Here is a 16,748-nt window from a genome sequence, read left to right on the forward strand (position 1 = left end):
GTGTGTGTGTGTGTGTGTGTGTGTGTGTGTGTGTGTGTGTGTGTACATGTCCATATAATATATATGGATAGACTTCAGATAAATGTGGAAACACTTTTTTCTTGTAGCAAAACTATAACAATCCAAGTCTTTCACATTCTAAAAGTTAATTATTTCAGCGATATTAATATTAAAACGAAAATTAGAACATACACATATTTACCTCAGCACGAATTGCATATTTTACCTCTTGCAATTATCACAAAAAGATAGACATATTCAATCGATTATCGAATTTTCTATTCCTCCGTCGCGATTTTACAATTAGACGAATTAAAACAGAGTCGTGAATCGTGATACGATACGCCGACAACCGGCGGCGCGAGGTGCGAGAGCCATCCAGCACCTTTTCGCGTTCCCTTCACGGACGGTCGATTTGCGCGGCGTGAAAGTGGAAACCTTACTTACTTGGGTATGTCCTTGAAGTAACCGTGAGAGTGCAGTAGGTCGTCGAGGAAGTAGACGTTTCTGACGTTATACGAGGCGCGGGTCTCGTTCCGTATTTGCAGGGCCTTGGGCAACACCCGACGCATCAGCTCTTGCCAGGTCGCGTCCTTGACGGGCATAATCACCTCGTCGACGTCCAACAGGGCGATATACTCGTATTCGTACATATGCTTGTACAGACAATCATTGTAGGGTATCAGCTCGTTCTGCCGCTTGTGATTGGTCTTCTTCGTGAGGTACATGTGCTGGAAGGCGGGCACGTTAGGCTGTCCGCCCGGCAGGGTCAACGGGGTCACGTGCACTATACCCAGACGCTGATAATGCCGCAGCACCTTGGTCACGTTCGGATGCACCTGCAGCTCGTAGAAGTAGATCTTGTCGGCACCCAGTAGGCTGATGAGTTCGATCCACTCGACCAGTCGGACCGATAGATCCTCGTGCAGAAAGTCCAGACCCTTTACGCACACCGCAAAATCTTTCTTGCGCTCGGGCTTGTTATAAATCACTCGGAGATGGTTGGTGGCCGTGTCGCAACGCTTCTCCACGATGGAGACGGACGACGGTGGTTTGCCATACGCTTGCGGCGGCACCCTACATGCTATCACGTATGGCTGATAAATGCCCTGCTTGTAATTGCCCCATTTAGGATACCAAATGTACTTGTATTCGAGCGTCTCGATGATCTTGGGCTCGCTCTCGCCCTCGTACCATAACTGACAATACGTCTTCACGATCGGTTCAATCCGATCGATCATGCCAACGATCCTCACCGCCGGCCCGATCTTGGATAACTTCCGATTGTCGTAGAACGCGCCGAAAAACTGGAAAGTGCCGTTGCTGGTTCGCAGGGTTTGCCAATAGATATTGTTAAACTCCAGATCGTAGATTTGTGGGTATTTCGCACAGCTCTCGTTGCCCCGTTTTGTCAGTCTGCTATTTTTCGACCAATCGCTTAGCGGTAGACTCGGTATTCTCTCGGCGATCTCTTCGATCAATTGCTGCTCGGTCTTGGCAGGTCTCTTATCCAGCAACGGTTCCAGCTCGAACGGACTCGTCGTCGCTTCTAAACGGTTTCTAAGAGTAGTCAGGGTGGTCAACAGGGCGCCATTACCGCCAGAATTGGTAAGATCGCCCAATGACGACCTTTGCAAGAGATATCGGGACAGACTCAAGCTCCCTGAAAAACCCTGGCTTGCACCTCGATCGTTGCTGATGCCATCGGCTTCCACCGGGTTACCGATGCCATCCTCGCCGGTAGGACTACCATCTTGACGCAAAGCCCTGTTCTCCAAGTGACGGAACTGTACCGCCGCGATCATCAGCAATCCCCAGGCAAACACGAAGACGAAGGCACGCTTCGCGCATCTTGACGAACTGCCGCCGCAATTCTGTATCGTTGTCATCCTGCTGGTCTTCCCCCGACGCGTCTTCCCGATCACCGCCCGGACGATTCAGCTGGAACGCTGAATCCCTGTCCTATTTAACCGTATCCTCTTTCTCGTTCTGAAACCCGAATCTGAAACAGAAAAGTTCATTGTCCACAAAGTGTTGATTGAACCGTAAAACGACCGTCAAAGTATATAGTGCAAAGAGACAGAATTTTACTAATTATTTTATCGTTTGAACAACAAGTATTTATTCCGCCCTTATTGAGATTTTGAAGATACTGATAGATTTATTTACACAAGCAATTAATTTCGCTATAAATTTATCAAGTTTTAGTTTGTATTATTTTTTATTTTTGAAAATAAAAATTGCGAATATAATAGGTTATTATAAATAAATATAAGGTCTGTAATATATATGTATAGAAGCGTAACTAAATGGATAACAATTCAAATTAAAATATAGAATCCACATGGAATTTTATTTAATTAAACCATCGGGAAAGCATTTTTTTTGTTACAACGTTGAAAAGTCATTGCTTTCGAGAAGATGAAGTAAAGCGAATGTGATGATTTATTCGTGAGTTTAGAGTGAAGAAGATGAAAGCTGCGAAATGACCCATGACTAGTCAACAGAATTTAGGGCAAGAGACGAGATAATGTCTTTAACTGTATAAAAACACCCGCTACCGGTAGCCAGTACTCGACTATCATCAAGAAAGCGAGCGACCCTGCGGACGAAACCCCGTTGGCCGGATCGGGCGAGTCTCCGGAGAACGAGAGAGAACGAGAGAGAGACAGAGAAAGAGAGAGAGAGAGAGAGGAGCGCGAGACCCGCTCGGAGATACGTGGAACCGGTTATGCTGATGGCAAACTGTTTTTCACCTTTTGCACCTCGCTCCAACTAACCTCCTCCCTTCCTGACCACCTCGAGCCTTTTGCCCGACGATGTTTCCCCTCGACGACGTCTAGTCTCTTCCTTTCCTCTCTTTCTAAATCTAAGCGCGATAATGGCGGACTCTCAGGATCAAGTTTGACCGCAACCTAGGATTTTCCATCAAGACTTTACTTCTGCCACGTTTGATTTGTTGCTTCTAGTATTTGTTTATATATATTTATGAAACGTTATTATTCCTTCCTGATATCTACATATTTTGTCCACATATATGTTAATTAAAATTCCAACAAATTTCTACATATAGAGATATTTTGGACGAAAAGGTATACACGATTTCTCTTTAGTCTTTCCTTTCCAATGTAAAAGAAACATTGATAAACCGAATAACATTGATAACTGAAAACATTGATATAGTGAAAAAAACATGTTCTAAAAAAAGATCTCTAATCAAAATAATCATTAAATAAAAATTTGGGTTTATTCCAAAAAATTTCATAACTTACACGTTAAATTACTTAGAGCATGAACAAAATACATATGGGGCATTCTCGCTGAAATTTTCACATTTTCACCTTGACCTACTGCAATAATTTTGACAATTTTTACCGAGAAGTACCTACTTATTCTGAATCTCATTTGCTAAACTAAGCGATTGTCCATTCGAGGGATCACAAATTAACGATAATTTGTTTAATTTACCGTCACACGCTAAGCTCGATAAATCGAGTCGGCGCGGAGTAGCAATTGCATGCGAAAGTGTAACTCGCGTACGTGCGAGCGCGATGCTACCTCGTTCCCGTTTAATTCAGGCCCCGTTCTTATCGTTCCGTTCGTAATTAGCAACAGCGGACCGACGCAGCGGCCGCGGCCGGCCAGAACGCAAATTGCGCGGAACGAACGCGTTCATATCGACTCAATCGTCATCGTTCAATACAGCCCTTCCATTATGTTGAGTTCTGTGTTCATCAAAAAAGAAATTTGAGAATTTTTTCGAAAATTTTTCTCTTGTAAGTAGGTCTAAATTATTCTTTCAGCAATGTTTGAATAAATTACTTTTCACACAGATGTCGATTCTTTATATACTGATCAAGATTTGATAATTGACAGATAATTTTCATACTTACGTCGTTTTAACTAATACAGAATTTTTACCATCGTTTAAAATTAAAATTCTAATATATTAATAAAAAAATATTGAAAATGTTTGAATGTACTTCCTACATTTATTATTCCGCTCCAAAATCACGGACGATGCTAAATAAACGAATCATTATCATTATCATTTGCAATAACTAAATATGAAATAAATTGATGTTATAGACGACGCGAATGCTTGAAGCTGGCTTAGCCAAGCTTAGAAGGGATAAGATAAGATATTCCTAAGAAAAAGTTTAACATTTATTTACGGTCAACGCTGACAGCGATAGAATTTACAGGCGACGACGCGACACGGCCATCAGCGTTTAAGAGAAAGCAGGTTAATAACGAGCCGAAAATGTGAGCACGCAAAGTTTAACTCACTTCTCTCCGGAATCTCCATTCGACAGAGAAGATAAGCAAATATTGGCTCCTCGTCCCAGCAAGCGGAAATTCTGAAATTGAGGGAAATTCTCTAATCTTGCTTGCAACACTGCTTTTTATCTCTATAATCTTTTTATTGCTAGCAGTAATTTTTATTTTTTTCTAGTAAGAAGGAAGTGTAAGGACGATAAAATTTGAGGTAAAATTAACAATATTAGCCATTAGCCAGTATTAATTATTAACCGCGATAATTAACTCTGACGTTTAATATTAAAATCTCTCTAAATCTCTTTAATACAGCTCTCACTAGAAGAAGAAGGTTAAACGGCATATATTTACGCAAAATGCAAAGAGTGAATATATATATATATATATAGCAGCCTATTTCTCTATCATATATTTCTCTATCGAAGCAACCACATCCGTCGCCTTCTGACCAATACTGCAAATGTGCATACACGATAACACGCTCATGTATGTATTGTACCTGTATATCTGCGCGCGAGCTCAAGACCACCGATAAAATCTTATTGGAAAATAATTCTTTCATGCGTTTAATCACACGTTAATATAATCACAACGTCGCTAAATAATTGTGCATTCTTGTCGCAATCGTGATTACATTTCAAGGTCCTCGATCGAAAAATATCCGCGAACTCTCGCCTTCCTCGTTCTTCGCAAAAAAGAAAAAAATCTGTTTATCCCGCTTTTAAACGTTTCTTACACGGCGATATCTTTCGCATGTGCGTACACCTCTTCGTCGATAATCCTCTATCCTTGCGTCAGTCGCCGATAAATTATTCGTCAATGTTGCGTACACGAGATATATGGTAGCTGAGTCACAATGGCTGTATCTCTCGTGGCTGATGACGCGAGATTCTAAATGATTTTATAACTTTTGCAGAAAATATTAATCCGCCGGATTTAATTCGTTCGGATTTTAACTACCTTTACGCAACTGAATTAACCAGATACTATTTTCGCAGTCGTCATATGGTAACGATATGCAGGTGGTAACGCAAATTTTTGAAATTATTACGAAAAGTATAATATTCCGAATGTATTAAGATACATTCGTATCTCATCTAATAAAATTATAATAAAAAGATATTTTGGGATCATGAAGTTAAGATTTATTACGCATGCTCGTGCAAGATGCATTGTGCATCTGCATTCCGCGTCTTATGTAATTCCGTTGCACCTCCGCGATTTCTTCTTTCATTGCTAACCGCTACAAAGAAAGATGGAAAGTGTTAAAGAAGTTATAAACAAGTCCTACACGTCAGTTATCCCGCACGAAATCGCCAGTATGATTTAAATTGACAATATAACCGTTGATAGCTTTAGAATGAAGGTACCGAGACTATATTCAATAATAGCCACGGCATACTTTCGATAAATTCAAGCTTCGATATGACCAGACACATAAAAACGACTTAAGATTATTGACATATAATAATAAGTTCTGTTAATAAATTGCTTATAAGCAAAAATTTCAACTTACGTTTCTATTAAAAAGAATAACCACAATTTTTATACAGAACAAATTTCATAATATTCATTTATTTTCCCGGAAAAAGTAGAAAAAAGCTACTCCTCACGTTTGTTGTCATGCGTGATAATTAATGTCACAAATGACACTTGCATTCTTTTATTACGCTATACCGCAAATTTTCGTTATATCGCAACAGCTTCGTTCTTCCATATATGTAGCCTCAAGAATTGAAATCATCGAAATTAGACCGGTTTCAATGGTCGCTCGAGAGAAAGAGAGGAGGAATGACGACATATGCGCGTAGTCCAGCGAGGACGATTTTGTGGAAAGTCGAGTAGAGAGAGCGAGTGATGCTGTTACTGCTGTTACTGCTGCTACTGCTGGCTCGTCGTACGTTCGCCTGCTCCAATTGCGATTTCTCGCTTACGCGTGCTAATTAACCCTAATTGTATGAAGGGAGAAGGAAAGAGAAAAAGGGGGGGGTACAGAAAAGGATAGATCGTGGCGCGAATAGAACGGCGCGCGGGGACGCTCTATAACTATAACAGGCGATTTCACCAGCCTCGTCCCATCGTCGATCTTCGCGATTCGAGAGCGAGATAGCATTCTGTCGTGCAATATCGTCTGCAATTGGTCGTACACAACACACACACACACACACACACACACACACACACACACACACACACGTGCCGCATGTATCAAGCACGGCGTGAACTCTTTTGATTCAACGCAGCACGCTCGGCGGTGCCACACGGTTCCAAGGCTCATTTATGTTTTACAATTTACACGATGACAATTTACAGTATGGCACCATGTGTTACTTGGTATAATAGCAGATACGAAATAGATAACTAAATACGCCGATTAATTGACACTCGTAATTACCTATACGTATTGTCACGACACAAATGTGCTTGAATTATGACTGATTCGATGATAATGATTTCTTTGGAATAGAATTAATACAATACCACAATAATTAAATAATTAATAGTACTTACAAATAATATATGTAGATATAGATATTTTCTGAAAGTATTATAGTATGAATATGTTACTTTATATATTTTTAAAACATGTAACAACATTCGTAATTAATATAAATATCTCCGAGAAAAATCAGATAATATCATTGATAATTTGTAATTGATAATTAATATCTAATTAATAATCACTTTACAAGAAAACGTTTGAATATATTTTTATTACGATTTATGAAAATCAATCTTATATAATTCTTACAAATAGTTAAATTCAACTTAACTTAATAAATCAATATTGAAACTGAAGAGCAAGTAACGTGAGCAAGTATATATCGGAACTTTAAAAGTATAACATATACTTAAGTTTAATCAGAATCGTTTCTTTCCCCAATGACTTCGACGATATGAATCGGTATCATTTCACAACGAGCAGACGTAAGCATATCGATACGTTTGTTGCAACCGAATGATGTTAATATATTCGAGATGATTCGAGTATATTGACTTCGATTGTATGAATATTTCTTCACCAAATTTCAATACCATAGCAAATAATTACTCGTAGAGTAGTTTATTTGTTATTCCGTAAGAATACTCATACATGCCTGACTTTGTCATTACACATATAATTGGAAAGCGTATGTTGTGATCCGGATTTTCTGCAGCATCATGGCAGCTTTCGCGTACAAGTGTAGCTATAAAACTCGCGTTTCAAGTCTTTCGTCTCTATCGAATACTTGGTTCGTCTCTCTGGTCCCTCCTTCACTTTTCGAACAGAACAAAAACGAATTCCATCGCCTGGTATCATTTATAATGTGGCGCGATAACTTATAGAACGTTCCACGTTATAGATATATATTAGATAATTTTAATCAATTATGTTTTTAAAAAATTAATTAAAAAAGAAATTACGTTGTTATCTTTATGCGTATATCTTTATGCTTCGCTTCTTTTATTCTTTGTCATGTGTATTTTTGTCCTTCATCAGTTATAGGTTTTTTTTATTTATTTTCCAATTTCTCATTTTTCAATCTCTTTAAAATTCGCCTCAACCGCGCCCTGGAGAACGTCACGCTTCGATAAGACTCACTATTTTTAGCTCGTATCGCTCTCTTTCTTTTCTTGCTTTTTCTCTCCTTCTTGCCGACCATGTGTTCGCGCATATACTAAACGTGTAGTTTAATGAATCACTTTTCGTATTATACCGTGGCAATTAAGCCTGTTATACGTAAATACTTAACGGCACTGCATTGAATGTCGAAACGAGGCCGTTGTTCCCTACCACAGGAAGCAAATGGCACTTTAAATTGCCGGCCGCACGCACGTCATCATCTCGTCGCATCTCGTCGAGGGATAACTGCACACGATCCTTCTCTCGTGTGGATGCAATTTTGATTCGACCGACATGGGTGCCACTCGGCTTTTATCTGATCGTTTGCGACGAAAGGCGCGAGACAGACGGCGATCGAGCGATCATTTTTTTTCCCATTCCGGTAACTGCACGCGTGTAACGCGCGCGTGAGACGCGTGAGATTCAAAAAATATCTCTCTCGACAGCTGTCTTTTCCCGCCGAGAATGCTTCAAATATCTTTGTTTATATATATTCCTAACATTAATTAATATTTATATTAGCGCATTTATTTTTTGTATAACGTCGCTCGGTCGCTACCACGTCGCATCGCCAGTGTCGCCACGACACGTTTAGGTCATCTATATAAAGTCTAAATCTTGGTTGATTTTTATATAAATTTTACGATAGAATTTTAAGAAAGGACAAAAAGATGTATGATTTCTCATAAATCGTGACATCTTTGAGAGGATCCAAAATGATATCGCTGCCGATATAATTGTAGACGTGAAAAATTAATTTATATATAATTACACTTCGGAGATTCTGTCGTGTTATTCGACATTGATGTACGTGGAGACGCAACGTGCAACATTACGTGACGCCTGTTGCGCTACGACCGACTTTATCAGGGATGTCAGGTTGTGATACTTGGATCGTACAACCGTTACCGAGAGGAGAACCGGGGGTCAAGCTTATAGTCGCGCATATTGGTCTTTACACACGTCATTCTCTCCATAAGCAAAGATTATACTTTATCATCTCTATAGAAATCGTGCACATAATCCATGATCGCGATATGTCGTGATATGCATTTATCAATCTGTCACATCTGTACATTCTTATTCAAGAAGATAATGCAATGACCTTAATTATCATCGCATATTTTTAATAAATTCTAATAAGTTAAACTAGTTAGCCTTCATGAATTAAAAGGTGACAGTGACCTTTCATACCGCGCATATCATAAATCGTAAAGTAAATATCGAATACTAATGAATACTAATAAAGCTATTTAAAAAAGAAAAGAGCCTCTTAATTTGCAAATGTTAACTAAACGAATTTATGAAAGGTTCCGTGTAATTACGCAGCTCTATTTTAGAATCCTCTTTCAGAAATATTTTAATAAAATTACTATGGAAATTTGCATGAAGCACAGTTATTTTTAGGATCAGAAGTGATTGGCAACTTGTTTACTTGAATGCAAAATTATGGTCTATAATAGAGCGTTTTATGTTTTAGAAATATGAAATACTTCTTTACACTTTACATATCACAATTCTTTAATATTCTTAATATAAACTGTCCAACCGATAATAATGACCATATGATATTAATGATGAACATTTACAACGAAGAGTATTACGGCATGCGAGTGTTTGCGTTGAAACTTACGAATATCAGGTATAGTATATTATTATAATTTCCTCGACAGATCACACATCTCGCTTGCGCTATAACGCATATTATAATACTTTATATTTTTGTTATATCAACTTGTATATTTCCTTTGTTCGCATCTATCTAGCGTAATTATACATAAGAACGGCAATCTGGCGCGCGAAGATCGCGCTTGTCCTTCGACAGTTGAATTAATTACTTGACTTCCACGAATTAAAAGTAGCGGAACAAATGACGATTAATTAAATGTGATTCGACTGACGACGGATTGCTAAGCAAGTCTCGAATTAAGTCACGAAAATTTAAAAATGATGGAACTATGTTACAAATTACAATGTTAAGAAAATGACAAAAATGTGACGATCAAATGAAAACCTCCTCCGTCATCAATGACTAACGACTCGTTAAAGAAATATCAAGGCCGTTCGTTATAAAATCTGTCGATTAACATGGTAAAATGCTGGTTTACTCGGTATGCATTTATCGCGCGTTCTCATTATTCGTCGATAACGGAAATTGAATCCTTGGCTGGTTTTTTTGATTGACGTCATTAAAACCGATTGAATTGGGTCATTAAAGCGTACAATCATGTGATATTCGTCGATGGAACGAGAGCCGAGCGTATTTAGCTCTTCTCTAGGCTTTCGCACACTTTCATAATTTGTAGCGTGCGGCCGCGATCAACGGTATTCGACGAAATTCTATGCACCGCCACCGGTGCACGGACATACCTACGATGCGTGTATACAGTTCCTGATTTCTCCAAGAGAAAAAAATGTCAAGGACGATCGATGTCCTTCGTGATCGCGTGCATCTTATTATTTTTGAATGGTAAAGACGATCGATAAGTGTGACTTAATTATCAATCAAGATAAAAATTTTATCTTTATTTATATTATTATTATTAATTCCGAACCGAACGAGCAGCAAATCCAGTCAAATTATTTAGGTACGCTCGCAGAAATATGCGGATCTACTGTATACAGAATCCACCAAAGGTAGATCGAGGTCACGATCGCTTTAACGGTAATTCCTTCAGGCAATCACTTCGTTCACGAAACCGTCAGAACGATCGATACTTAATTGCGTCACGAAAATTTCGTCAATCTCGCGGCTACCAGTCACAGAGTTCTTGGAGTGAATAGATCGTATATGCATTTCTAATTCCTGTTTTATGAACTAGTTTTAAGTTTATATTTATCTTTATTAAATGCGTTACATAAGTTTATATCTCTCCTTTTAAAGAAGGTTTTTAATTAATTTTCTTTTAAAACTCTCAATTATTCGTCGACAACAGATCTGATCGTCGAGAAAAGAACGCATTCCTCGAAGGAATGGGAGTAGAAATGGGATCCTATCGAGTATTGCTATATCGCGAATGGTATTAAGAAACTTAGCGAAACTTGAAACTTTTATATGAGCACATCAAAAAGTAATACACTCCTATACCTATCAGCGGATTCTAGTACCGTTATACCAAGCGCTTTGCAACTATGTGAAATAAAAACTTTAATAGTGTTACTCTCTCCAACGTAATATTACTTCGGTATCAAATCGATTCGGATTTGAGAACCTACAGATCCGGAACCTGGCGATCCTTATAGCTGTTTCCATTAACTGTTTCTATACTTACGAGAAATACGGAGATACGGAGATTCGGAGAAACGAATCGCGGAGAGACGAGTGATCGTGGTGATCGTCAGAACAGCCTGGTCGATCGCCAACCGTTCGAACTCGTCCGGATGACGTCCCGGTGCCCGGGTTGCATCCCGCGACACTCGAAGACGACCTCCACCAGGGGAAGAGGAACAGATCCGCGTCAACGCGCCGGCATCGGCATTCCTCTCCCATTGGCACACGACATCACGGCATTTCGTAATCCCTTCTCGTTCTTATTTTCGTGGCTGCTCCACCTCGGAGTCAGGAAGAACGCTAATGATCGGCGATCACTATGTGGTATCACTATTTTTTCTTCTTCTAGCTGGAGCTGGATATTCCGAAGGAAACAACACACGTTAAGGGACAAAACGCGAACCGGACGCGCTTTCTTCTTCCAATTGTTCGCATATATATAGGTATGCGTGCGTATTGGCTGCTGTTGCTCCCGCGCCGCGCTGCCCCGCGCTGTGCCGCGCACCGGATGAATGCGACGTGCCTGAATGGGAAGAACGGAGCTGGAAGCAAGCTCCGATGTAGCTTGGATCTTATAATTCTCGTGATTCTTTTCGTATTAGATCGTTCGCGAGCACGCGCAAATTTTCAATCACTGTCACTTGTTCGTCGTGAATTAGATGACGACGATGCATGATGACGATGGTATAACTCGACAGTTTTAAGCCGAATACAAGCCGAATCAAGTTTTTGGATTCACCGATCTTTTTCTGCCTTGGTGCGTTCCGGTCAACTTCATCAAGCCGGACATTTAAAAGCCGTTTTTGGAGGCCGGTCACCGGTCGCCGGTCGCCGATCGCCGATCGCCGGTCGCCGGTCGCCGGTCGCCACTCGACAGGATATGCAAAGACCTGTTACGCGCACTTCTACATCAGCAGCCGGCACGTTCTCGTTATGTTCTCCAAACCATGATAATGATTTATTTCAAGAGACACATTTTATATAAAATTTGGTCTATAAAACTGTCTATATACAACGAGTAACACGATAACAAAAATTAAATTGCATTCCGGAGCTCGATAAGTTCGAAACGAAAATACTCGTCGTACGTCGTGTCGGCGTCTCGCTCCGAACTGCCGCCAGACGCCAGACGAAGTCTTCGACTAGGGGGCCGTTCGAGGATCAAGAGGGGAGCTCGAAGAGAGCGAGAGAGCGAGAGAGAGAGAGAGAAGTGGTCGATTGGTCAACTTACATGACTCCGATGAAGGGAAGGGAGATTCCTCCGGGACCCAAGGGTATTAGGGAACATATAGGAAGTTGCAAGAGAGCAGCGTCTACATTGAAGAAGAGGCAACGTCTTTGTCATGGCAGGCAGACAACTTGCCTGTGTATGTGTGACTTCCAGTCCTTCATAGGGCGACGAGTCGTGACGATGATAAATGAATACGAATGTTATATTAAAACTTTTATCGATCTCTCTAGCTTTGTATCTTTTAATACTACAGCTCTATATGTCATCTATTTTATTCGCGAAACTTAATTGGAGAGTCAATATTTTTTTATTTGAGATTCTCATTTCTTATTCCTATCCTATTTAATCAATTCTTGCGAGATATCAGGTCTGAATGATTAAGGAAATTCTTTGAGAGTCGTTATCTAGGTACTATTATAGCCGGATGAAATAACTAGCCAAAACAAATTCTCAGAACTTTTCTTTCTTCCGAACCTGCAGATGTTCTTTCTCTCAGCTCTTGAAAACCCTGAATTTTCAAAAATTATTCTCTTAATTCTAAATTATTCTTTCCAACGTTTTACTATGAAATCATAGTAAAGTTAATAATTAAATAATAATTCTAATAAATAAGTACATTTTGTATATATATATATATTATATATATATATATATATATATATATATGAAAATTTTTCCATAAATATTTTCATGTTAAATATATTAGCAATTTTTATATTCTTATTGTTATATACTTATATATTATTACATTTTTCAAGTAGTAAAAAAATAATTACATGCAAAAGTACAAAATATCAGAGAAGCGATAAGTTTAAAAAATAGTAAGTTCTGTAATTATTAAATAAGTTAAATTTAATTTCGTTAGAATAGACAAAGAATAATAAATTCTAAACCTTGTCGGAAACTCACAGGGAGAAATTTTAAACGGCTCATTGGAATTTTATCTTCGAAATTGTTGGCACGCCATCAGAAAATCGAACAGTAATTAACTATTCAATTGCACCGAAAAATTATCACGTTGCGGATGCGAAATCGGCTCGTTTCGAAGACGTTTAATCCTTGTGAATGTATAAGAAGAGTTATGAGATATATATATGGTACGAGAGAGTAAAAGGATCCCAATGAGGCCTACACAACGCTAACACAGAAAATCATGATCCCGGCAACTTTCTCAACTATGAATTTAAAGAATGAAGCATCATCTATTGGCCGCGTGAACAAATCGCGTGATCTCGATCGACCAAATGTATCCTGAACTGAAATCGTCGAATGAAAGTTTGATCGAAACGATTTACTCGTCCAACAAAATCCGCGTGATTAATCTTTCGCTCTCGTAAAACCATATATCATTCAATATGACATCATCTGTCGTCTACAATAAATCAATTTTTGTATGGTTAAATAACAGATTTAATAACAAAGTTCATAATGGAATCTCTTTCTTGTGATAAAATAATCTTGCGATAACTCTTTGTTTAGGATAGTGAAATGTATCTTGTAATCTATAAGGTAAATGGAACAAATCGTAATATCGACAGACCGACATGTCTGTACCAATATGTACAACATATGTTAATACGTATTTAAAGTTACAAATACACATAGAGAAAAAAAATAAAATAAAAATTTATATTAATATCTCTACCATATCAAAGTCATCAAACTATCGTAAAAAATAGACGTCTTTTTTTACTATTTCATATATTAGAAGAAGATTTCATAAAACATTATATATAAAATATTTAATTTAAATGAAAAAGGAAGGAAATTCACGAATGAATTTTACATCAAGTAAAAAATAAGATAAGATATATAATGGACATGAAATATAAAAAGCCATCTGTTAGTATGAACTTTGCCATTACTGATGTAGATAACAGTTAGCTATTTGTAGAAGTAACAACTTAACTTTTTAATATGTACTCTACATAAATCTGATAAATAAAAGCTACATTAATATAAAATAACTATTAATCTAGGTAATTAAAGTATTGTTTATATTTCGCGCATTATCAGGCACTAACTTTAACGATCGAGACTTGAATATTTCGTAGGATTTTTTACTTTAGTTAATCTCTAGAATGTTATACGTTATTAAAGAGTCAGATAATTGAGGAACGCTCCAATAACTTTTTATTATTAATATAATAAAAATTGTTGCAATAAAGCGAGATTTTACATGTAAAATTGCATTTGCATGTCAGATTTTCAATCGCGCGGCTGATGGATCTTCATTAAAGAAAAATGACAGGATATATCTTAGGTAGAGTCTTCTCAACAAAAGGAACAATAGAGTGCACGTGGTCCGTAAGCCGTAAGCGAAGCCTGCAACTGGGACATGGCTGTCACGATCATCATTACAGACAATAATTGTTTCAAGGGATTTCCTCAATATTAGCATCAATATCAGCACCGCTGGATATTTTCTCTTTGGCATCAACTGCCAGTACAATATTCCATAAAATGTATCAGCTCAATCTTTCTATTAATTTAAATTTAAAAGTAAAAGTCATTATTTTTTAGATCATTAGATTGTGACAGATTATCCACACTTTGCATATTATCTATTAAATTAAATAATTTAAATTAAATAATTGTGCTTTGTATTATAATATAAAAGTATTATTATACTTTGCAATGTAGGTAGAAGATTAGATAATACATTGATAAATATGTCATACGATTACCTAAGCGAGAACGAAAGAAAGTATATACATGTTTTATATACAATGTATATATAACACGGTTTCAGTAATCATTCGTCAGCAAATAAATTCTCTCTTATACTTATTGTATTGATCTAATAATAGTTTTATATTGCAAAATATCAACAACCAGAGTGAGCAGGATACGTGATTATTCGCGCTCCAACTGTTACAATCGTCTTGAAGACCCCGTTCGTTGACGCCGTTGATGATGCCGTAATCCATCTGAGAAAGATGCTTTGATATGCGAAAAGAGCCACGAGAAAGTATTATTAAAATAGCATAAGCAATTGAGAATTTATAAAAGTAAACAATAAATTTTAAGAATGCCAAGAAATTAAAACATTATATATGTTCATTGTTTGATCTGTATTATCCTCTGTCCTATTGCTAATGAAAAAAATGGGTAAATATATAAATCTCAAGTCTGTTATAAAATAAAACAGAAAATAAATTAGGAAATATCTCCTGTAAATTAACACTTGTTATTGTGCATACATATATTCTATGATAACACTTCCGAAATATTATAACTGACACACAGGACACGACTATCATGTTACGAGATGCAACAATAATGCTTTGTTTGGAGCACAGCATTTACGCAAGCTGAAGTACCGATGAAATATGCAATATGCAACATATCGATAACAACATAGGTAATGCATGCAAAAGCGATATCGCGCGCAAAGAGAGGCAATATCGCTTTTGCACACGAATTTACTTATCTTTTCTAACATTTATGTTTTCGAGTAAATTCTATCCAATGATATTACATGACGATTAAATAATAGATCGCGATGCGGAAGTTTAATTAAGAATACAATAGACACTGAAGTTTAAATTGAGTATATGGTATAAAAGCGGAGGCGCGTGTAAAAGTAGGATACTTTTCCACGGTGTAAGGAACGCGAAAGTCTTACGCTACAAACAACTTTACGATTGAAGAATCATGAATGTAGCGACTATAGCGACTAAATGTAGATCGGATTTTCTCACGCGTGCATGCAGTCGTGTCGTGAAAAACATGCACTTAGAAACACAATCTTCGCTAATGGTGCAAATAATTTTAACATTTAACAAAAGCGATAGTATCCTTGACTAATTGTTTGATAACTGAAGATATCTACATTTAGATATATTGTACGTAATTTGTAGAATAATTTAAAATTGGAATATGTGTCACTCAATCACGCTTATTACGCTTCCATATCAAAAAGATATGTCATATGTATTTATTATGTATTCTATTTCATGTATAAATCGGTGAATCTATTTTAAGAGGACAATAAGTCTTTAAAATAAGTTCTCATTTTTTTATGTGGCATTATAAAGTGTTGTCTTATGGAAAAGTAACTATGAGATTACATTAGATGTTAATTAATTGCTTGCGTTTGATGGCTTGCGTAATTCATGTTCTACAGATTGTTTGCTCAAGTTCAATTATAATAATATTTCAAAATCTAATGATTAAATTAATAGCGCAATTTTTTATATACCTAAATTAATCTAGAGAAAAATTTTTTATGTAACATGTTTCTATTGCAAAACTGTAGTATAATGATTAATATTGATTCTACATTGCTATAAATAATTTGCATAATTAACGTTAATTTTAACATTGAAGATAAATAAAGATATGTATATTATTATTTCTGT

The 16,748-nt window shown here is 37.3% G+C and overlaps 1 protein-coding gene across 1 annotated transcript; it reads right to left on the reverse strand.

The window, feature by feature from the left end:
• Positions 1 to 77: 77 nt before the first annotated feature.
• On the reverse strand, positions 78 to 12,257 carry LOC112459928. Its single transcript, XM_025024301.1, has 2 exons — positions 11,155 to 12,257; positions 78 to 2,002 (listed from the first exon to the last, which is right to left on the reverse strand). Exon 2 carries the CDS (start codon positions 1,887 to 1,889, stop codon positions 444 to 446), a length of 1,446 nt encoding a protein of 481 aa, XP_024880069.1. The 5' UTR covers positions 1,890 to 2,002; positions 11,155 to 12,257; the 3' UTR covers positions 78 to 443.
• Between the last annotated feature and the right edge of the window lie 4,491 nt (positions 12,258 to 16,748).

The sequence above is a fragment of the Temnothorax curvispinosus genome, unplaced genomic scaffold, assembly GCF_003070985.1.
Source record: "Temnothorax curvispinosus isolate PA1 unplaced genomic scaffold, ASM307098v1 QBEX01001099.1, whole genome shotgun sequence".
In the NCBI taxonomy this organism is placed as follows: domain Eukaryota; kingdom Metazoa; phylum Arthropoda; class Insecta; order Hymenoptera; family Formicidae; genus Temnothorax; species Temnothorax curvispinosus.